Consider the following 14,438-nt stretch of genomic DNA (forward strand, 5'->3'; position numbering starts at 1 on the left):
GATGATTTTGCATTAGTTTATCCAATCATAATAAAATGATAATAACAAATTGTTTTATACAATTTCATATACCAACAGTATATATAAAAGCCAGATTAAGATGAATCGATAAATCTAAGGTTCGATCGAAGAATCCGAAAGAGCAGCAACTTCGCATAAAGCTGCAACGATAGCGAACGAGTGGTCCTGCGCAAGTAACGTAATTATAGAAAATGGAATAAGCGAGTAGTACATTGGATATGGATTGTGTATCTAACATTTAAGTTTCTGTGATACCCGTCAGTATTAATTTAATTGGGAACGTTAATTGGAAAAAAATTATTCAAAAAAATATTTATATTATATCGAGCGATGTTAACAATTTAGAAGAATTTGTGGAAATTTTTCGAAGAGGAACGTCTAGAACGTATATAACGTATATAACGTTATATATATATATATATATATATATATATATATATAATATATATATAAAAGAGAGTTTACCTATCGTATATCACCGTTTCCAAATCCGTTCCGCGTTTGCGCCGCGTCAGGCGAACGTCAATAATGTCAATAGAGTCATAAAAGAAGGAGAGTTGATAAAAATATGTGATGTTGTAAATACTATTGAAAAAGATAGAAACTCGCGTGAGAGTCCGTAATCGCGTCTAGTGGTTTAGATTATGAAAAAGTCGACTAAATATTGGACGGGTGTGGGTAATATTTCGACAGTGTGTTTATCGGAGGTGAAGAGGGACCGAGGAGACCTCCAGGATAATCTTCCAACATTTTACATGAAGGAGCAGGATATACCCGAATATCTGGAGGGCTGTGGTCTGACAACTTGCACGGCCGGCGACATGCCCGAGGCCGTGGAGGTTTTACGAGATAACAGGGAGCACTTGAAGGAGAAAAAATTATCTAGTGCTTCCATAGCGGGACCTGATACGAAAAAGACCGTAACTGTCAAACATCCTGAGTCAAATAAGCCTAAACCGACCACTAAGAAAGGAAAACCGATTCAAGCTGACTTGGATGTCTCGAAAGAATTCGTAAGATGCAAGGACGAATGCGTTAAGCGTCTCGATTTAAGTAAATCAAGCATCACTAATCTACCGAGCACGGTTAGAGATTTGACGCATCTAGTTGAGTTCTATCTTTACGGTAACAAATTAGCAACTCTTCCGGCAGAAATAGGTTGTCTTGCCAATTTAGAGACTTTGGCATTGAGCGAAAATTCTCTTACGAGTTTACCGAGTACATTGGAAAATTTGAAATCTTTAAAAGTCCTTGATCTGAGGCATAATAAATTGAACGAGATACCTGATGTTGTCTACAAGTTAACATCTCTCACTACATTGTTTTTACGCTTTAATCGCGTCAGGTATGTTAATGAAAATATACGAAATTTAACGAATTTAACTATGCTTAGTCTGAGAGAAAATAAAATCAAGGAACTTCCAGCCGGTATTGGCAAACTTACTAACTTAATAACATTCGACGTATCTCATAATCATCTGGAACATTTACCAGAAGAAATAGGAAACTGTACCCAACTATCTACGCTCGATCTTCAGCATAATGAACTACTGGATATACCGGATACAATTGGAAATTTGGTATTGATCACGAGATTAGGCCTTCGATATAATCGATTGTCTAGTATCCCAAAATCATTAGCAAACTGTAAGTTAATGGATGAATTCAGTGTAGAAGGGAATCAGGTCTCTCAACTGCCAGATGGATTGCTCTCGAGTCTTTCTGATTTGAAGACAATTACATTGTCCAGAAATGCATTTACTGCATATCCGTCGGGAGGACCATCTCAGTTTACAAATGTCTACTCTATCAATCTTGAACATAATCAGATTGATAAAATACCTTATGGTATTTTCTCTAGGGCTAAAAACCTAACAAAGCTGAACATGAAAGAAAATCAGTTGACTGCTTTACCTTTGGATACTGGAACATGGATCAACATGGTTGAATTAAATCTTGGTACAAATCAGCTAACAAAAATTCCAGATGATATTCAATGTCTTCAAAGCTTGGAGATCTTAATTCTATCTAATAATTTATTGAAACGTATTCCTGCCAGTATAGCAAATTTACGTAAACTCAGGGTCCTAGATCTTGAAGAAAATAAAATAGAGTCTCTTCCTAATGAAATTGGATTTTTACGAGACTTACAAAAATTAATCTTGCAGTCAAACCAAGTAACTTCATTACCACGAGCGATTGGCCATCTAACAAATCTAACGCATTTGAGCGTAGGAGAGAATAATCTTAATTATCTACCTGAAGAAATTGGCACGTTAGAAAATTTAGATTCTCTCTATGTTAATGATAATGCTAATTTACATAATTTACCTTTTGAACTAGCTTTATGCACAAATCTTAGTATTATGTCAATCGAGAATTGTCCTCTGTCACAAATTCCTCCAGAGATAGTTGCAGGAGGCCCATCATTGGTTATTCAGTTTCTTAAAATGCAAGGTCCTTATCGATCAATGTAACAAATCTAGCCTTCTGTATATCACATAGATGTCGATTCTTAATGCACGTGATACAAAGTATGATATTATAATGATCTCACTTAAATAACAACGTATTAATGTTACTGATATGCATTGTATAAAGTGAGCAATATTTTTATTGTTGCAAAATGGATAATACATATTTGTAATGTTTTCAATATAAAGAGGAACATATACATTTAATATGTAACTGGTGCTGAATTGGAAGTTTATTTTGCAAATAAATGATGAGCTATTTTAGATACTACGATAGCATGAATCACACTTATATAACATTGTTAGTACAAAAAATATGTAAAAATGTCTAATCATAATAGAATCCTGCATATAAGCTTTTAAGAATATATGAAATTCAATTGCGTTTATCCTTGAAGTATTTCCTATGTTATGTGATGTTTTAAAACATAATTAAATGATTTAAAGTCTAATGATAAGTAAATTAACAGCTTCTTTTTATTTTTATTTATTTATCTTTGATTATGTTTAAGAGAGTTGGAAACATAATATGGTAATGCGTAAGAACAAAGTCTATGCCTGAAATTGTGCGAAAGCAAAAGGTTTATAATATTAATATGTTAAAAAAGTAAAAAAGTTGAATGCATAAATTTTATCTTCCCAAAATATTAGAGATAATGTACTTCTGTTCTAATTTTTTTTTTATTATATATGCAATATTTATGAGGCTGAGTATTAATATGTTTGATTAAAATTTACAAATTTGTAATATCAAATGAATGTTGATTCTACTTTATACTACATGATTAAAGAAATATTAAGAATCGACATCAATGATATCACACTGTTTCTTATATTGTATTGTTATTTCATTGAACACAATTTTGCCGATTGTATACATGTATTACAAATTTCTAGAGGTGTTTAAATTTTTATCACCATATACATTACATTTACTTCTAACCATCTTGTTCTTTTTGCGAATACAAACATATTGTCATTTTATCAGGTATAAAATTAAACATAAGAGATTCAAGACAGAGGTATTCTTCTGATGACTAAAAGAGATCTATTTATCTAATTTAAGTAAAATATGCTAAACAGCACATTATTTTTTTATTTTTGACAGTATAAATATATATGCAGCTATAGACATAAGTATACTGATTCTAAAAATAAGGAAAATAAAAGTTGTAATTACAATTATTATTTCATATTTTATGAAAGTTTTTATTTGGTAACAATTTTATTGTAAGCTTCTAAATCTTAAATCTGTTTCTTTAAATTTTATGAATATTTGACATACACAGTATCTACCTTTTATTATATACAAAGCATAAAATTATAAATTGTAACATTATTTTAATAAATATAATAAATAGTTGCTGAAAGCATTTAGACTAGAAGTAACATATTTTATGTATTATCATGTAGTGTCAGTCAAGAGACATTTATAATAATAGTTTCATTAATTTTTAATATTGAAAGTATTACAAATTATAAATTGCTGATTTTATATCGTTAAAGGGACTAGAGTATTTATTTTAATACACGCATTTACACGCATATGTTATGACAAGGTATTAAAGAGAGTATCATTGAGGAGCATATGTAGCATTTTCAAAGTATAATAAAAATCATTTCAATTTTTTTTAGTTATTATAATAATCATTACATGATGTTCAGTCTAGATTGTAAAATTAATAATTACAATACATTATCATGACAAGGGTTAATGCTGCCAAACATAAACATTTAATATAATAATAAATATTAAGTACACACGAGCATAAAATTGTATTTTTCTTATTGTTTACAATATTCTCTTGACTGTACACAGAGACATAGTGCCAATATAAGTGTTAAGTAATTGTATACAAATGTTCTTATGAATATCCATATGTGCATTATATTGTTATTTACAGACAAATATATTGTTAGCTCTTTGGCTGATGTTATATAAATAAGATTATATTAATAACACTATAATATTCTTATTTGTGTAGATTTTATCTTAATTCTGATATTTGCAGATTTCGTGTTGTGCAAGAGTCAAATTTATGGTGTTTTGCTATTTACACATCAAAAAGCTTTTATGATTAACATATTGAACATATTACATTTTATGATTTGTTATCAACATTATTCTTCTTACAATAGATAATATATGAGCAATACAATAATATTGCATAGAAGTTCTCTTAACAATAGTGCTCATCTTTATATGTGTATCTTAAATATTATTTTCTTGTTTTTTTTCTTCTAATGTAAGATTATTCATAACTTAAGTGTAAGACTTCAATCGACCAATATAATTTTATTAATAAATTAAAAATATTATTTAATCATTAACATGCTTTATAAATATGATTCCGTGTACTCATAAATATTATTTTAGGCAACATATTACGTCCGTACACATTAAATTATACATTTGATTGTATTTCAACTTCAAATTCTGTTGAATATAGCTATTTACATTTATGTAAGTGCATAGATGTGTGGAAAGTAAATATAATTCTATTTGTTATCTATTGTCTGTGGAAGTATATGCAAAGCATCGGACTCTTTCTGTATTGTTTAATATTTAATTTAGAAAATAAATATGTGTGAAATTAACTTTCATTTATTTTTCATTTTACAATAGAAAAATATTAAAGAACTTTGATTAAAGTTTAAATGTTTTAATAAATGATAATTTTATTTTAACTTGTACTTTTCTGTAGACATATATATTGTAATATCATTGTTACAGCAAATGGTTGTGATAATGACATGCTATTGAATTATTTTGGTAAATATTTTTCAAAGTTTGTATCATATATTACAATAACAAAGAAATGTAGAATATAGAACAAAGGAATACAGAAAATTCAAATATAATTAAATGAAAGAATTTCTATGCTATTACTAATTAAATATGTATTATCATATTAATATTTAGTATCATATTTTGTTATAAAATTCATATAATTCTGTATATGTATGCATTAGTGTTTTGGTAAGGATATACTTTATGAATAATTTATCTTCATAATACTTAACAAAATAAAAAAGTCTTCTCAAAGAATATTATTACAGTTAGATACTATTTTATACATATATATGATATTTTTTCTTTAACTGTAATTTTTATAAAGCAATTTAATTGCATTATTTACTCTAATTATTCAGTTAAAATTCCTTTAAGGAAGGTAATTTATATTACTAATATCAAATAAATTAATATTAAAGCACAAATATTTATGTAGATATTATGTAATATTGTTTTAACAAGCATTTAATTAACATAAACTCAAATTTAATGAAAATTGTAAGGACCTGCATGTATTACAGATACACGTGTATATTGCCAATATTAATATTACAATACAATTTGTTGTGATAAACTGTTTAACAGTTTTAAAATAAATAAGTAACAAAAACCTATGGATTAGAAGTCGCTAGTTTAAATGCTGTTTGGTAATAGAGAATATGGCTATTCTCAAATTGTGTTGAATGGTACGTTGGGCGCAATATTATGTGTATAATTTAAAAAATGTAATTCAGTGTATATTATATAATCATATAGAATCCTGTATAAATATTTCTAAATATATAAATATACTATGTAGTAAATGCCTTATTTTTTGTATACTTTTTATTATACAGGATGTATATTAAATGCACTGTCACATTTCAATTACTGTTTTGATTGTTTAAGAAAAATTTTATAGGACTGGATAAATGGCATTATCTTATGAATTATTGTAATTAAACTTTTAATTATTTTTATGTGGAATAACAATTATACAATAATTAAAAAATATAAAGATATATAATTATCAGAAATATTTCAAAAGTTTAATGTAAGAAAGATATATTAATATTTTTTCTCTTTTTCTTTAAGACGTCGATTTTGCTCAAACTTTATGGATATATTACTTTGTATTTTTAATGAAAATTTGGTTTTTAATTCTTTTTTATCATACTGCAAAATAAATAAGTGGGATATCATTTAAAATTTATTTCAATCGGTTTTGATTGATATAACATTTATGAATAATGTGTTTGTATAAAAAAGTTATATTTACTTCAATGAAATGTTCTATTGTGTTATTATTTACAGCCATTGTTTTTGATCTTGTATTATTGTTTTTAGTTAAAACAGGTGAACGTGACTTGGATTGCTCAAGAAGTTTTTTTGCCGTAGTAAATGTCAGCATATTATCTTTATTTGCACGAACTATCAAGTTGTTATTTTTGCATTCTAAATCTATATATTAATTTATAGTTAATAATATATTTTAATGTATATATATGTGTATATATATATTGCATAATTACAAAGTTTATTGATAAATACCATTTATTTGATGTAATATATTTGAAAAAATTGAATGAAAATGTGCAGAGTAAAAATGTACATATATTTACCATTATTTTTACATTTTTTATTATCACTTAAATTCTCAGTAGTAGATATTAACCTGAAAGTAATTGAAAGTCAAATTCCTCCATTATAGACAAGTACAAAAATAAATTAGATGATGTATCTAATAACTATTAATATATTGAAATAACTATTAAAATATACCTAAGAAGTTCCATCATTTCTTCTGAAAATAATTTTAATTGTTCTAATTTTATGGACAAATTTTTTATTGTTATCTCTTGTGTATTTCTATTAATATTAATAGTAAGTATTTTTTTTGTTAAAATAGCAATTTCTTCTGAAAGCTTTTGAATATTTTCATAATTTTGCATATCTATATAAACACGAAAAAGCATTTACTGTGTTACTGACATATCAATGAAAAAATAATATTGACTGTTTGAAAAATATTATTTAATTTATCAATTTTATTCATAATTAGCGACCTGCTTTATTATCGTTTTCATTTCTAATACTTTTAACTTCATTAATATAAGAACAATTATGAGGTTTAATTGAATTTATAATATACGGATAATGTTGAAAAACTTTTGAAAAGTCATGATCATGTGAAAATTTCCACACTTGACAACAAAATTGATCTCTTATAGTCCATTTTTCTTGGTCAGTATTATTCTAAAAAAAATATCTTACACTATATTTTAATAAATTTCAAGATATAAAAATATATTAAAATTATTTATATTTTCTATAAATCGCTTACCAATTCAATGTTTGTATTATTTAATTGCATTTTTTTCTGTCGAAAACTTTCTTCAAACATATCCATCATGTCTTTTATAATATTTATTTCAATATTCATAGGAACTTCATTTTTTATTCTATTTACAATTTCGTTTGAATTAAAGCATTTACTATACAATTATAAGAATCTATTTTTTCATATCATTATATATAAATATGTATTTATTCATATTTGTATTACAAAATAAATTTATGAAATGGCGCCAATTTATCAAATACCGCCATCTACCAACTTAAAGATAAACATTTCATTTCCTTTCATATTTATCCCCACTTTTGTTTTCACACAAAATATCTGTGGAATAACCTCTCGAAGTAATCTTTCTTTATTTGTAAATAAACTTATCGAAATTTATCGATGCTATATGAAAATTTTAATTAATTCTGATAAATATCAAATAATAATCATAAAGAGAAAATGAGTTCGAATAAAATTGAAGTAATAAAGAAAACGTTAGTAGATTTTGTATATATATTATTTATTAATATGTTGGCTTATTCTGTTGTTATATTTGTTTCAGTGAGTTTAATGTTAATATGGATTTATGATCATATTATATTATTTTTTATTAACATTTTATTTAATTGTAGCAATCTATCTCCTCAAGGAATGCGATGTCAAAAATGTTTGGAATTTGGACACTGGAGTTATGAATGTAAAGGGAAACGGAAATATCTACACAGATCTTCTCGTACTGTACAACTTAAAAGAGCTTTAAAAAAACAAGAAGAAATGTATATACTTTTAAAAAATTATATATATATATATATATACACAGACACTAAGATTTATAAAGACAACGTAGAACTTATCATTTATTTTCAGAAAGGAACAAAAAGTGGAAGTTAAGAAGTCTCACGGACAGAAGAGAAAAAAAATGAGAAAAGAATCAAGTAGTTGCAGTGATACAAGCTCTTCTAGTGTTGACAGTAGCAGTTCTAGTAGCAGTAGTGAAAGTAGTAGTAGCAGTTCTTCTTCGGACAGTGAGTCAGACTCGAATGATAGTGTTTCTAGTAGCAGTAGCAGCAGTAGCAGTAACTCTTCACACTAAAATATGTGATATATTTAATAATCATTATTCCTGATATACTATATGCTTATTTTTGTAAAATAGCACTTTTTATTTTCTCTGAAAAGTACTATATATGTTTTTCTATTTTAGTCAGTAACACAAGACGACATTACGGAATATCCTTAATATCTCTTATATATTACATATTTTATTACAAATTTATCAATTATTTGCTAATGAAATGTTCTCTTTTTCTCTCTCCTTTTTTTTTTTTTTTTTAAATGTGTTAAGTGTGAAATTAACACATAAGAAACAATTAAGTGTAATATAAATTTGAAATAATAATTCTTATTACTTGACTTTTAAATGTATTTTTGTAGGATCCTTATGGTACCAGAGCTTTGGGTTCGAAAAATTAAAAAAAATATATTATCTTTATTAGCACGTTCTCGATGTTACTTCTCTAAAGTCCAATGACACTCCGATTTTTTACACTACTCGCTCTATTTCTTGTACACTCTGATCTCAATTACTCATCGCTCATCTCTTCTTTTGTTTCACGCTTCGTCTTGGGCTACTATTTCAATTCCAACTTCAATTCCATGTGCATTTTCGGAATTTTACATCGATCGCTTTTCACAGTAATCGATTGCGGCTCATTGAAATCATGCATCAAAAATTCACGCTACTTTCGTGATTTAATTTCTTTTCAAAACAAAGCACATTCGCAGCCAATACAACGCGCTTATCACGTCGAAAGATGTAATTCAGCAATATTTTGTTAGCACTCCGCCATATCATATTTTAATTATTAAAATATTGTAATCTAATAATTTCATTACATCTAGATTAAGAGAGTGTAAGAAGGATCAATTTGAAAAATGATCAACATTTTCTTCAAACTGCTTCTTTTTAATATGAAAATAAATCTGTAGTCAATTTTATACTAAGTAAATTTAATTTAATTAAGAAAAAAATATAGCCCTACTAGAAAAGAAAATATATTTTTAATATTAGTACAAATATATAAATAATATTTTTGGCAATATATGGCTATGTAATTTTATTTTTTTTTTAGAGTGAAATCGTTATTATAATACCGACAAAAGTAAATTTTTAAGACAAATGTATAATGTAAAATAAACTTTATGTAATTCGGTAAATATTTCACTTACAATTATTTAATATTAAAATAGTTATATAAACAGTTACATGAATACATATAAAATGTCTACAAAGTAAAATTTTATTAATTCGTAAAAATGCATTCATGATAAAAAAATTATGAAGTATTATTTAAAATAATTAAATATTTCATGAATTCCTCAGTCATCGATAGTTTCAGGAAGAGTTTGAATAATTACCTTTCTTCGAGAATCATATACAAAATTATTAGTTTTAAAAATATCACTTTCATAAAATGGATGTAAATTATGTATGTCAATCTGTTTAGCCTGAAAATTTTTAATAAAATTAATATAATCTCTGATTTACTATAAATATTATAAATAGCTACAAGTATACGCAGTATTTTATTATCACATTTATATATTTTTCCAATCAATATAGTTTGTATTACCCTGTCCAATAAATCTTTTTCCGATATTTCAAGAGTTGTAATTCTATTCCCATGCAAGGCTTTTTGGAATGCTAATGTATCCAATGTAATTTGTCGAAGTATGTAATACAAAAGTTCACTATGATCTTTCTTGTATGATAAGTATTTCTGAAATGTCTGCAATAATAACATGTTAATGCAAATTTAAAAAGAAGCAGTAAGTAATTATAAAATAAGAGTAAAATAATTTGCATGAGTATTGGTTAAAACTGCAACTACATTCACAATTACATACCTGCCGCATGCTTTTCATAACAGAGTATTTTTGTGTATCAACAAAGCTGTCTAAAATCATTCTAATGGCAAGATTAATATCACCTTCTTGTACATGATCTCGTAAATACATTTTTGCACTAGCTTCGGCCATACGAATTATGCTTTCAATGTGTCGTACTGTTATAGGTAAACTTCCTGTAGCCTAAAAAATAATGCAGTATTGGTGATTTTTAAATTAGTTTAAAAAATTAGTTTAGTAAATTATTTACAGCATATAGGTGTAAAAGATTTTATATTTCTTTACTGCTACACTATTTCAACTTACCAAACTTTCTTGTCTTAAACGACTATATAATTTAGCTATTTTATCTTGATCAATATTAGTTAATTTAGGATGAACGTTTTGTTTTGCATAAACAATATACTTTCTAAGAAGATCTTGAGGAATAGGAAGATTTTGTGTTGTCTCCACTGATTCTGTTGGTACTGTTTTTTCTGAATTAGTTGGGTGATGTTTAATATGTGAATTTACTACAAATTTAGCCAAATGTCTATCTTGCATAGGATCCACTTCATCCTTAACTATACACAGTACATCAAATCGGGAAATAATTGGTTCTGATAAATCTACCTGCAATACAATGATCCAAAATATAAACTCATATATGACATACTTTATAAAGGGTAATTTTTAAATATAAGTAATTTTTTACATTTTCTGAAAACGTCATACTAGCATCATATCTGCCTCCAATTGGATTGGATGCAGCTATTACTGAACATCTAGCATGCAATGATGTAACGATCCCTGCTTTTGAAATAGAGATACTTTGTTGTTCCATAGCTTCATGTATAGATGTTCTATCTTGATCATTCATCTACAAATATAATAATAATTTGAAATAATACAATATATAGCTAATATATTGCCTTACATAGTATATATCTTATATATTACCTTATCAAATTCATCAATTAGACAAACACCATGGTCTGCTAAAACTAAAGCACCAGCTTCTAATGTCCATTCTCGTGTAGTAGGTGATCTACGTACATATGCGGTTAAACCTACAGCAGAAGCCCCTTGACCTGTTGTGAAAATTGCTCTCGGTGCTATTTTTTCAATGTATTTTAAAAATTGAGATTTAGCTGTTCCTGGATCACCACAGATTAGGACATTTATATCTCCTCTTACTTTGTGTTTATTACCTTTTTAAAATAAAAGGATATCTCAAGTAATGCAAATACAAGCTTTTTCTTTTTTTTTTCTTTTTTTTTATGTACTGCAATTAATTTATTTAAGATTTGTAATTTATTCACCAGGATTTTTTGCTTCTCCTCCAAAAATGGTTAATGCGAGTGCTCGTTTAATATATTCATGTCCATATATGGAAGGAGCAATACTTGCAACAATTCGATCAGCAACACGATGATCTTTACTCAAAGCAAGAATACTAGCAATATCTTCTTCAGTTAGAGATTCTACAATTTCTTTAGAATCCTTCACAAATAAGTAATTAGCCAATAATACTGTAGAAAACACTGGAAAGCCCTGGTCAAGATCAACAATTATAATTGTTTATATAATTCATAACAACGATTTAAGAAATATAATAAAGCATTATTATTTAGTAATAAATTGTATTGAATATATAATTTACTTGTTCTGTATTTAAAGAACCATCATAATTATTAGTATATATTGCAGTAAGATCTATCTCATCTCCTGGTTTACATCGATCACAAATATCAGATAATAAAATACAATCTTTACTTCTTGGTATTCTGCCTGCAGGTACTCTACCTGGAGATTCTTGAATTGTTATTCTTTGATAATTTCTGTATATTGTTTGTTCCATATTAATCTAAAAATAATTTACCAAAATATGTTAAAAATGATCTACATTTTTAAAACAAAATATATGCTTACCATGAAAGGACCAAAGCTTTGACATTCTGGACATGAACTTGGTTTAACTTCTGAGTTTTGAGATTGTACAAAAGGACCAAGAACATATCCACACTTAGAACAATCATATTTAACGACAGATAATTGCGGAAGCACTCCTGTTGTAGCTGTTACAACACCAAGAGTTCGAACTAATTGATTAAGGTGTAGCTTCCTGTATTTTCAACATATGTCAAATAATATTGGAAGGAATACAAATATATATTATATAAAATTTATAAAAAGAATTTATAAAAATTTATGAAATGAAAGCAACTATTTTAGTTTTTACCTAAATGTACGTAATTCTTCTATTAATGGAAGTTCTGATATTCTAACATGAATTTCACTTGTAACTCTTTCATAACTAGGGAAAATAGTTAATACCAATTCCTTGGCTACTTCATCAAATATTTGTAACATTTGAAATGGAGCTTCTGGCAAAAAATAAGCCAAAACATGTTCTTTACTTGCAAGAATGGGGAATTCCACAATAAAGCTGGACTATTAATAAAATTTGTAAAAATTAAAAGACTATTATTAAAATTAATTATAAAAAAACCAATATATAAAAAATTATACAAAAAAAAAAGATGTTTTTATTCCATTACCTGATTGCTTTCACACATGTGACGAATACGTTCTTTGTACATATATTGTCCTTTCGAATTTGTGTGAGTACGTAAAAAACTCTTAAAACGATTGGAGATCTCTGTTCTTGGTCCTAACATTGTGACCCATTCTTTGATAGAATGGCCTTTTGTATCTTCTAAGTTTTCTATGGATTCTATCATCTAATATCAAAAATAGATTTTCTAAACAATAATATAAACAATAATATTTATAGAATAAATAATAAATAGAGATTTTTACCTCTATGTCATCAATTTCACCAGTAGCAGCCTTTTCAGCCATGCGTCGCTTGTGAGTTTGTGTTTCATCTTCATCGGTATCATCTAAATTTATTCATTAAATTTGTATTATAATATATGAATATAAGAGTATTTAATAATTATACAATCTTTATAACTAAAGGTAAAAATAAATATTTCTATAAATAATGTAATGATATAGAGATAAATTTACCATAAAGTAAATCTCTATCATCTCTTATAATTCCAGCTGCGCGATCTCTCTTTCGCATTTCTATTTCAGCTGCTATACGTTCTCCTTGGGATAATTCAGAATAGTCATCATCATCGAGCATGGCAGGATCATATCTATCAAGTGCTGGCATGGGACGGTAATCACTGTGCAATACAATATATGGAATATAATTAAAAAATGAATATTTTAATCTATAAATCTATTATTACATTACATATATGATATCTTACGCCTCCATGTTATCTCCAAATAATTCTTCTCCTTCTTCTTCATTATTAACGTCATTATCTTCATTAAGTAATTCACTTTCATCTTCAAAAGGTTCATCTATATCAGGTGCAGGGGATGTCATTGCATCCATATTTCTATCGGATCTGGGAGGAGAGCTATTTTGATTCTATAATAATAATAAAAGAAAATACAAACAATTACAAAAAAAAATAAAAAGGTTTTCGAATAAAAATTAATTACTTTCTTATAAGTATTTGAGCATATCTAATAAAATGTTATATTTTATATACTTACATTTTCATTTATTAGTTAATTATGTTTAATAATTAATTACTTACCATAATGTTTAATTCACAAAATATAAAAAATGAAAATTGAGAGTAAGTAGAGTTTAGAGTTTTGTTTATTATTATTTAATAAATAATGGTAAAAATATCGTCATTTATTTAAAATATGAATGTATATGAGATATACGAATACACATGTACTTATGACATATATAACCACATAAAACAAGGACACCAGGCGGCGTTGAATTAATAAATTTCCCGCCAAATTTCTCACTTTTCGTTAGTTCCCGCCTGATATTCTATACAAATCTATTACAATGCTATTTTAATCATTTGAATTTTAATTAATAGCTATTTCTTGT

General features: G+C 26.6%; 4 protein-coding genes across 7 annotated transcripts; 2 read left to right on the top strand and 2 right to left on the bottom strand.

Annotated features, from left to right (window-relative positions):
- Positions 1–109: 109 nt before the first annotated feature.
- On the top strand, positions 110–9,110 carry LOC118441354 (uncharacterized). Of its 4 annotated transcripts, XM_035865619.2 has the most exons (4): positions 7,937–8,106; positions 8,245–8,388; positions 8,480–8,637; positions 9,047–9,110. In XM_035865619.2, exons 1-4 carry the CDS (start codon positions 8,072–8,074, stop codon positions 9,106–9,108), a joined length of 399 nt encoding a protein of 132 aa, XP_035721512.1. In that variant the 5' UTR covers positions 7,937–8,071; the 3' UTR covers positions 9,109–9,110. The 4 variants fall into 4 exon arrangements, with proteins under 4 accessions (XP_085516418.1, XP_035721512.1, XP_035721511.1 ...); XM_085660292.1 differs by lacking the exon at positions 7,937–8,106 and adding an exon at positions 110–199 and having other exon boundaries at positions 8,480–9,110; XM_035865618.2 differs by having other exon boundaries at positions 8,480–9,110.
- Positions 195–5,801, top strand: LOC118441252 (uncharacterized). Its single transcript, XM_035865396.2, has one exon. It carries the CDS (start codon positions 666–668, stop codon positions 2,496–2,498), a length of 1,833 nt encoding a protein of 610 aa, XP_035721289.1. The 5' UTR covers positions 195–665; the 3' UTR covers positions 2,499–5,801.
- LOC118441253 (uncharacterized) lies at positions 5,813–7,159 on the bottom strand. The gene is made up of 4 exons (XM_035865397.2): positions 7,051–7,159; positions 6,891–6,943; positions 6,548–6,729; positions 5,813–6,444 (listed from the first exon to the last, which is right to left on the bottom strand). Exons 1-4 carry the CDS (start codon positions 7,065–7,067, stop codon positions 6,337–6,339), a joined length of 360 nt encoding a protein of 119 aa, XP_035721290.1. The 5' UTR covers positions 7,068–7,159; the 3' UTR covers positions 5,813–6,336.
- Positions 9,111–9,919: 809 nt separating the features above from the next.
- Mcm2 (DNA replication licensing factor Mcm2) lies at positions 9,920–14,295 on the bottom strand. Its single transcript, XM_035865553.2, has 15 exons — positions 14,125–14,295; positions 13,786–13,952; positions 13,535–13,698; positions 13,322–13,404; positions 13,060–13,242; positions 12,741–12,952; positions 12,431–12,623; positions 12,162–12,365; positions 11,821–12,052; positions 11,459–11,709; positions 11,214–11,378; positions 10,826–11,131; positions 10,520–10,702; positions 10,246–10,401; positions 9,920–10,120 (listed from the first exon to the last, which is right to left on the bottom strand). Exons 1-15 carry the CDS (start codon positions 14,125–14,127, stop codon positions 9,992–9,994), a joined length of 2,631 nt encoding a protein of 876 aa, XP_035721446.1. The 5' UTR covers positions 14,128–14,295; the 3' UTR covers positions 9,920–9,991.
- Between the last annotated feature and the right edge of the window lie 143 nt (positions 14,296–14,438).

Source organism: Vespa mandarinia, chromosome 11 (assembly GCF_050613455.1).
Source record: "Vespa mandarinia isolate Hongniang chromosome 11, ASM5061345v1, whole genome shotgun sequence".
Taxonomy (NCBI): domain Eukaryota; kingdom Metazoa; phylum Arthropoda; class Insecta; order Hymenoptera; family Vespidae; genus Vespa; species Vespa mandarinia.